At 34.1% G+C, this 9983-nt stretch overlaps 1 protein-coding gene across 1 annotated transcript in view; it reads right to left on the bottom strand.

Moving 5' to 3' along the window:
- The window catches only part of HOOK1 (hook microtubule tethering protein 1), a 62185-nt gene that overhangs the window by 13505 nt on the left and 38697 nt on the right, over window positions 1-9983 (bottom strand). The window contains exons 11-15 of the mRNA XM_007462577.1: window positions 9381-9582; window positions 8458-8568; window positions 2805-2892; window positions 2657-2717; window positions 860-1000 (exon numbers count right to left, since the gene is read on the bottom strand). Coding sequence (XP_007462639.1) covers window positions 860-1000; window positions 2657-2717; window positions 2805-2892; window positions 8458-8568; window positions 9381-9582 — 603 coding nt within the window. The remainder of the gene's footprint in view (window positions 1-859; window positions 1001-2656; window positions 2718-2804; window positions 2893-8457; window positions 8569-9380; window positions 9583-9983) is intronic.

Raw genomic sequence — 9983 nt, 5'->3', positions numbered from 1 at the left:
AAAAAAAAAAAAAAAAAAAAAAAAAAAAAAAAAAAAATTCCTGGGGGTCTCTAAGATCCAATAAAGGTAAGTCAGATAAATCCAAATACCTTCATTGTCAGTATGCTATTATAAGAGGCAGGTTAGCAAAGTGGTTAAAGAGCACAGACTCTGAAGTCAGAATGACAGAGGGTTCAAATGCAGGATCCAGAACTTACTAGCTGGGTAACTTTGGGCAAGTTACACTTTGCACCTCAGCTTCCTTGTCCATAAAAAAAAGAGATAATTATAGTTACTACTTCATAGAGTTATTGTGAGAATTTACTGAGTTAATATTAAAAAGTGCTTAGAAAAGTGCCTGGCACTAGTAAGCACCATATAAACGTTATTTTTTTTAAACATTATAATTTTTGAACACCTCACTGATATCAGATAAGTACACCATCTGCTTTAAACACATTATCTGTAATCTTCATAAGAACCTGCAAATAGGTGTCATCTCCAATTTATAGCTGAGGACACTAGGTGTGAATTTAAGTAACTTGCCCAGTTTAAGTAGAGGTGGAATTCAAATTTGACTCCACAATCTATGTACCATCTATGCACAAGACTCCAGCTGAAAACCAGATTGTCATTTATTCATCTGTTAATTTTTTGTCATTTGTGAAGACATCTAAATGAAATTCAAGAACAAGCAACTTGCTTTAACAAAGTCTGCTAAAAATAATGGGTAGTGAGAGATGAAAAAACAAAAATCGAAACTTGTGCAAATCCTAATTATTTGAACTACAATGATATCTTCCACTTCTGCGAATCAAGATTCTGTGGTTAGGTAATTAAACCGCTATGACTATCAATTATGAAGGAGTGTGTCAGTCACCTCTGCTCAGTTTCCAATTCATTCATCTTGCGGTGCTTCTGTTCCAGCTGTTCCTGAAGTTCTTCAATACGTTCATTCTCAGTACCTTCCTGCTGTAATCGAAGCATCTTATTTTCATGTTGCAGTCGAATAAACACCTCCCTGATGTTAAAAAGCAATTAAAAACAATTTTTTTTAAGTATAAGAATTTTTTAAATTCTTTGCTTTTTCAAAAAGAAAATTCCTGTCCACTTGCTAGCTGTCATTCTGAAACGTTACCAAAGCTTCTGAAAGTTCTCAAGAAAAAACTGTGCATTGTAGGACTATGTCTCAAAAAAACAAATGGTAAGTTTTTAAAGGTACAGGTATAAGATTATATGTCAATAAACGTTTATTATGTAAATCCCTAAGAGATGATATGAATTATTTTACTTTGATAATTTAGAAACTATTCGAACTAAAGGTAATGTATAGCACATCCTTAGAAAACATATAAATAAAAAGCAGTAGATTTAAGAAACCACAGTTTGCTTTAAATTTTTAAGTATACTTTTATGATAATGACAGTCATATGAGCGTCTCTAGACTTTTTGTTTTTAGAAAAAATTTTTATTAAAGGTTTACATACATGTTTTTAAAAATGCAAATGATAGGAATGGTATTAAATTAAAAATTAATGCTTCCTACCTGCTGCCCTCCTAAATTCCATTCCCCAAAAGCAACTAATTTCAATTAATCACAATATTTGTTCTTCTGAATGCCAGCACCATCACTTTAAAAAATGGCTATTTTTAAATGATTAATATCACTGGATATTACTAACTAAAAAGTGCAAGTTAGTTTCCAGCCCAGCATGTAAGGAGCTCTATCTTAACAGCAAAAAGCTGAACAAATTGAAAATCAACAACTTTATAAACATTAGGCAAAGTGAAAGAAGTCACTCACAAAAGGACGCATATTGTATGATTCCATGTATATGAAATGTCCACAATAAGCAAATCCATAGAGAGAGGTAGATTACTGGTTGCCTGGAGCTGGCGTTGGAGGGGAGGCAGGAATGGGGAATGGCTGCTAATAGGTACAGGGTATCTTTTGTGGAGGATGAAAATGTTCTAAAACTAGATAGTGATGATGGTTATACAACTCTGTGATTACACTAAAAACCACTGAACTGTATATTTGTAAACGGGTGAATTATATCTCAATAAAGCTGTTTAAATAAAGAGTAGAATTAGAAGTAATTAACAAATAAAGCTGTTGCCACAAAAAAGGAAAAGAAAATTCTATACCAGATTAGTCAAATACCTAGAAGTAAACATAGCGGTAAAATAACAAAATAAAAGTTAGGTCAAGAGGAACCTCTAAAATTTGTATTTTATTTAACTCCAGCTTAATCCTCCTGCAATTGACAGCTCCTCTCCTATTTTTTTCACCAGTGTGGCTCTGAATGCCAAGTATTAAAAAGGTTTTCCATAGTGTTTAGAAGAGGAAATTCCCGTCCACTCAACAGCTGTCATTTTAAAGTATTACCAAAGAGATTAAGGATAAAAAAATAAGTTAAACACAACAAAGGCTGTATTATAAAAACTAGAATATGTTATTTAGCTAGTAAGTGAAATTTTATTTCTGGTAAATTTTTAAGCTTCCACAGTAGCAATAACAATCTGATTTAGAAAGCATAAGCATGAGACAAAGTAATTTTCAAGCCCTATGACTTGTAAAATGGAAAATGTTAAAGGCTTAGAAATTTACAAAAGGAAGAAGAAATCACGTTTCTAATATTAAGTATGGGTTATCAATTAATAAAAACAAGTTTACCTATATTCCACTGGCATAATCTCAGCAGCAAGATTCTCATAGCTTTTCGTAGCAGATGCATCTAAACAACATCAGCAACAAAAAAATAGATTAACATTTCAGTATATCTGCCATTAAAAAAACCTTTTCTAAATGCAACAAAATTCACCTGTTTGGTTTAGGTGATCCTGTTGTACTTGTGAACATCGAAGCTCTTCATTTGTTTCTTTCAGAGTATCAAGCTGTTCTATTAGTCTCTAAAAAAGAATTGTTTATATAAGCAAAATATTTAATTCTGCCCACAGGCAATTTAATTTATGCTCAGAATAATTTATCTTAATTTAATTTTATAATTGTTCCTTGCTTAATTAAAAATGACAATGTTTTAGTTTTAGTGCTAAGGGGTAATTTCTCTTGTATAAATCACATAAATAATAGACTTTATACAACACAAAGCTTGTGATTTTCCCCATTAGATAGTTTATCTTTGAACCAAATGAATTATGCAACAGAGCACAAATATGCAACTGTAGAGTAATAAAAGTACATGGACTTTGGAGGCAAATAGATCGTGCCCTGAATTCAGTTTCACTATTTCCAGCTATACTATCTAAGGCAAGTTACTGATTCTTTGGCTTTAGATCTTTATCATCAAAATGAGAATACTGATTCATAAGCCCCTGCAAAGGTGTTCTGAGTAGCGAATGAGATAAAGTTTGTCTAATATCTAGACTATAGTCTGGTGTGTAAGAGATGCTGGAGACTTGTTATTTCCTTCTATTACTCTAAGTAGCATACTGGAAGTATGAATTTGTGGAAAAACATTATTTCCTAGGGATAGCATGCTAGGACTTCATATCATTGGCTCTTTTATTTTACAGCTGACAGCCAATGACAAATTTCTACACTCTGTACAAAAGGCTCATGTTTAAATGATTTTCCCGGAACTTGAAAAGTACTTTAATATAAAATCATATTTTAAATGTTATATTTCAAATCAGTAAACAAAACTCTACTTAGTCCATTATGTGGTTCAAATCAACCTAACAGTAAATTGGTTAGGGTCCAAGGGTCCTGACTCCAAGGGTCCTTAGGCCAGAGTGCACAGATGCCGTAGGAATCTCTGAACACGAACACTATAAACTATAACTACAGTCAGGCATGAGGACCCCTATAAATCTGTTCCTTCATAAATGCAATGCAAACACTAGCTAATTTGTCAAAATCAACTTTTCGAGAACTCTGAAAATTAACCAAGGGTCGGCCATGATCTGAGGAGCAATTGTTAAAGAAACTCTGCTAAATCTCAGAACAGTGAGCTTTTTGTTCTTCTAACTATTCTTACTAGTATCACCCTCTCCCCAACTCTGGAGTAGCCTTGAAAACCAGCAGACTTTCAATCTTTGTAGCTTTGTTCCTGTTTTTTGTTTTGGCTGCACCACACGGCTTTAGTTCCCTGACGAGGGACTGAACTCAGGCCCATGGCAGTGAAAGTACTGAGTCTTAACCACTGTACCACCAGGGAATTCCCTCTCAATTTCTATGGCTTTGAAAAACAGCAGCTTAGCCACCACCAGAATGGGCAGACTGGATATGAAACTCCTCCTAAAAAAGCCCCATGCTTAGACAACTGTCACTATCTGGTCTGTCTAGAAGCACCCTGGAGAAGCCCCAGTCATACTTTTCATTGACTGATTTGTCAAAAACAATCATCAGCAATTGTTTTCACTATAGCTGCTGGAGGCTGTGATGCCAGTTAGGGCAAACAAGAGCCTTGCCAAAACCTTACAAGGAAGAGCTGAGAAACAAGAAATCCATAGAGGACTTAGAAAAGTTCTGACATATCCCTGGAGATCCAGGAGGCCAGCTATATATAGAGTTGTGTGCATGCCCAGAAAAGACCTGAGAGGGCCCCAATGTCTCAGCTCTGGATAAACTTGAGGCCCTGTGCAAACAGGAAATAAAGGCAAAGGCAGAGTTTTAAATTGCCTAAGAATTGAAGACGTTTTCCAAAATACACACTGAGTCCTTTGGCAAAGGTTGGGAGAGTTATTGGCTCAAGGCATCTATGGAAATATCTGCCTAATCATTAACTGATCTCAATGGTAACTGAGCAGAGAATTCAGTGGTTGCACATTACAAAGAAAGATTTTATAGAATTAGTCCAAAAGAGTCACTAAAAAAAACCAGCAATAACAACAAACTCTGAGGTTGAAGGAAAATCTGGATTTCCAGAGTTGAAGTATTATATTATTTTAAAGGTCATATTTTCAAAAAAAGTATGAAACATGCAAAGAAACAGGACAGTCCCAATGCAGGAAAAAAAAAGGCAAACAGTTAACAGAAAAAGTCAATTAGATGACCCTAGTGGGTGGACACACTAGATAAAGACTTCAAGTGAGCTAAAACCTAAAAAGCAGGAAAACATTTTCAACTCATTCTATGTGGTATCATCTTGATACCAAAACCAGGCAATGACATCAAAAGAGAACTACCAACCAATATCTCTTATAATATAGATGGGAAAACACTCAACAAAATACTAGCAAATTGAATCTAGCAATATATAAAAAGGATTATACCCTATGACCAAGTGGAATTTACCTCAAGAATGCAAACTGATTTAATATCAAAAATCAATGTAATATACCACATTAATACAATAAATGACAAAAACCACACATCATCTCACTGACCCAGAAAAAGCAGATGACAAAATCCAAAAACCTTTCAGGATAAAAACATGCAACAAACTAGGAATAAAATGAAACTTCTTCAACCTGATAGAGGGCATCTACAAACAAAACCCACAGCTAGTAACATACATAATGATGAAAGAGTGAATGCTTTCTCCCTAATATCAGAAACAAGAGAAGGATATCCACCCTTGCCATTTCTATTCAACAAAGTACTGGAGGTTCTAGCCAGGACAATTTGACAAGAAAAAGAAATAAAAGGCATCCAGATTGCAAAGGAAGAAGTAAAACTACTTGTATTTGCAGATGTCCTGATCTTCTATATAGAAAATCCTAAAGAATCTACTAAAAACTATTAGAAATACTAAGTGAATCCAACAAGGATGCAAAATACAAGATCAGTGTTCAAAAATCAATTGTATCTCTATACATTAGCACTGAAAAATCCAAACATGAAACTGAAAAAAATAATTTCATTTATAATGGTAACAAAAAAGAATAAAACACTCATGAATAAAGCTTTAAAAGGTGCAGTCTTGTACAAGGAAAACTACAAAACATTGTTGAAAGAAGCTAAAGACCTAAATAAATGGAATGTTATCCTACAGTCATGGATCAGAAAGTTAATGCTATTAAGGTGGCCAGATTTCCAAACTGATCAACAAATTCAGGCAATCCCTATCAATATCTCAATCTGGCTATTTTGCAGGAACTGATAATCTGATCCTAAGATTCATATGAAATTCTAGGGACCCAGAATAACCAAAACAATAGCTTTAAAAAGAACAAAGTTGGAGAACTCATACTTTCCAATTTCAAAACTTACTACAAAGCTCCAGTAATCATGACAGTGTGGTACTAGCATAAAGCTAGACATACACATCAATGACAAAGAAAAGTCCAGAAATAAAGACATATATTTATGGCCAAATGATTTTTTTTACTTAAAAAAATATACTTTTTTGCAGAAAAACTGAATAGAAAGTACAAAGTTCCCATATATTCCCTCATCTCCCCCCATTCCCCAATTTTCCCTATTATTAACATCTTCCATTATTGTGGTTACCTGTAAGAAATGATGAGCCAATATAATAATAATATTATTATTAACTAAAGGACATAGCTTACATTAGGGTTCATTCTTTCTGTTTCACTTTTATGAGTTTTGACAAAGGTATTTCCATCATTACAGTTTCATGGTCAATTGATTTTTAGCAAGGGTACCAAGACAATTCAATGGGGCAAGTCTTGTCAACAAATGGTGCTGGGACAACTGCATATACACACACAAAAGAATACAGTTAGAAACCTATCTCACACCACATTAAAAAATTAATTCAAAATTGATCACAGAGTAAATATAAGAGCTAAAACTATAAAACTCTTAAAAGAAAACATAGGAATAAATCTTTACAACCTTAAGGTTATTCAATGGTTTCATAGAAACACCACCATAAAACCAACAAAAGAAAAAATAGATAACCTTGACTTCATTAAATAAAAAAACTACTCTGCTGCAAAAAACATACCATCAAAAATAAAAGTGAGGAGACAACCCACAAAATGGGAGGAAATATTTGCAAATCATGTATCTGACAAGGGACTTATATCCAGAATATATAAAGAACTCTTAGAACTTGAAATTAAAAAGGCAAATGACAAAACATGGGCAAATAATTTGAAGAGATATTTCTCAAAGATAATTAGAAATGGCCAATAAGTACATGCAAAGATGTTCAATATCATTAGTCATTAGGGAAAATACAAATCAAAACCATAATGCTACACTACTTCATGCTCACTAGGATAGCCAAAATGAAAATTTAGTATGCTTAGTCAAGGATGTGGAGAAATCAGAATCTACAAATTGCTGGTGATAATGAAAAATGGTTCATCCACTTTAGAAAAGTCTGGTAGTCCTTAAAAAAGTTAAACATAGTTACCATATGATCCAGCAATACCATTCCTAGGTATATACTCAAGAAATGAAGGGACTTCCCTGGTGGGCCAGTGCTTGAAAATCTGTCTTGCAATGTAGGAGACGCCAGTTCGATCCCTGGTCGGGGAACTAAGATCCCACATGCTGCACAACAACTATGCCCACGGGCCACAACTAGAGAGCCTGTGTGCTCTGGAGCCTGCGCACCACAACTAGAGAAAAGCCCACACACTGCAACTAGAGAGAAGCCCGCGCACTACAATCAATGAAGATTCCCGCATGCTGCAAGGAAAGATCCCACGTGCTGCAACTAAGACCCAATGCAGCCAAAAAATAAATATTAAAAAAAAAAGAAAACATACGTCCACATAAAAACTTGTACATAAATGTTCATAACCACATTATTCATTTAATAGGCAAAAAGTGGAAACAACCCAATGTCCATAAACTGATGAACAGATAAATAAAATGTGGTATATCCATACAATGGATTATTATTCAGCAATAAAAATGAGGTACTGACACACACTACAACATGGTTGAACCTTGAAAGCATTATGCTAAATGAAGGAATCCAGTCACAAAAACCACAAAGTGTATGATTATATATTCACATATATAATATTCATATAATGTTATATATATATTATATTCATATATTATATTCATATAATCTATAGAGACAGCAAGTAGATTAATGATTGCTAAGGCTGAGGGAAGGGGGGCCGGAATGCAGGGTAACTGCTAATGGGCACACGGTCTGTTTTTGGAGTGATGACAGTATTCTAAAATTTGATTGTGATAATGGTTTCACAACCCTGTGAATACACTAAACACCATTAAACTATACCTTTTAAATGGGTGAAATTTATGGTATATAAATTATATCCTAATAAAGCTGTTAAAAAATTGCATCTATGGCCCTTGCTCTCAAGGAGCTGACAGTCTAGAGCTGGAAAACATGCACTGAGACATGACCTAGGCTCTGTGACTTCATCTTCCCATATGAAGGAAACTTACAAAACAAACCCCATAAAGAATGTCTACAAGACTTTCTTTTTTATCACCAATTTCAATTCCGAGAAAGACAGAACTGATTACATCATTTCCATTCTTAAAACAGCAAGGACAGTATTAAAAACTAAAACAAGACATACATATTACATATCAATTGTATTTATGTTTACCTCTTTTTCCTTAAGTAAAGCTTCGTGTTTTTCTTCAAGCCGCTTCATTTCAAATGCTAGCGTGTCTGCCCTTTTGGTTTCAGAGGAAAGTTTAACGTGAAGGTCCTGAACCTTTTATCGGAAACAAAAGTAAAAAATGAGAGTATATAATATCGATAGCTTTTCAGAGTTCAATAAATGAGAAACTGGAAATAAAATTTATACGAAGATTATAGTCTAATTCTAAATATCTGTGGACTCTCTGGGCTTGGTCCTAGGTTGCAGCGATGTGGCTAAACGCATCAAGAAGGTTGGAATTGTGGGTAAATACGGGACCCGTTATGGTGCCTCCCTCAGGAAAATGGTGAAGAAAACTGAAATCAGCCAGCATGCCAAATACACTTGCTCCTTCTGTGGCAAAACCAAGATGAAGAGATGAGCTGTGGGCATTTGGCACTGCGGTTCCTGCATGAAAACGGTAGCTGGTGGTGCCTGGACCTACAATACCACTTCTGCTGTCACAGTAAAGTCTGCCATCAGAGGACTGAAGGAACTGAAGGCCCAGTAAAGCACCACCATTTGAAATGTTGCTAGCCTATAAAAATGGGTTAATTTATGTAACAAAAAAAAAATATTTGTGGAAATGGCATGTAGATAAGAATAAACCTAAGTTTTAAAATACACAAATAATAACTTAGTAAAAAAAAAAAAATCAGCCTTCTACCCTGTTTATCTAGGTTGTTTGATAAACAGCAGAAGAGAATATTTTAGGTTATAACTCCATTCTCTAGGCATTTATCACTGGTTACCAGAAATACTAATAAAACAATAAAAATGTCCAAAAAATATACAAGCTCAGAGCCAACAAAAATGTAGGACTTAGATAACTCAAAGTTAAACTCTTTTCAGTTTTACTGATTTAAAAAATCAAGGTATTTTCTTACCTGTCTCTTGTATGTTTCTAATTGTGTACGTGCTGCATTTGCCTTTTTTAATTCTTCTTCTAAGCTGACTGTATTATGCATATACATCATGTTTGTTTCCTGTAAAGTTTTCACCTGCTTGCGAAGGTCATTCAGATCTTGGAGCTTCTGACGATATATCTCAACTGTTGACTCCAGTTTATTTGCTTTATCAGAGGTAGCCCTATAATAACAAAGACTAAACATTACTGTGTAAAAACTAGTAAGTACACATAACAATGTTATTCTGGCTGTAAAATGAGTCTTCCCAATGAACTATCAATTGGTTAAAAAAAAAAATGAGAGGGACAGAGAAAAGAAATCATAAACTTTGCGAGAACTTTGGAGACAGACTCAGGCCTAAAACTGTCTAAAGTTCAACCTTTCCGTTATAAAGTCATCAAAATAAAAATGCTTCAAATTTGACAAACTGAATTATCAAACTATTTTATATATCAGAAAAATGTATAAAAATAGTTTTCTAAATATAATTGAACAATTCTGAGCTGCTCTGTAGCTTACAGGCCAATTGTGCTTTGTGCATAATATTTAACATAGTTTTGCTCTAAGTATTTGATATACTAA

Source organism: Lipotes vexillifer, unplaced genomic scaffold, assembly GCF_000442215.2.
Source record: "Lipotes vexillifer unplaced genomic scaffold, Lipotes_vexillifer_v1.1 scaffold54, whole genome shotgun sequence".
NCBI lineage: Eukaryota > Metazoa > Chordata > Mammalia > Artiodactyla > Lipotidae > Lipotes > Lipotes vexillifer.
Note: the sequence above shows the minus strand (reverse complement) of the source record. Positions and strands in the feature narration are given on the sequence as shown.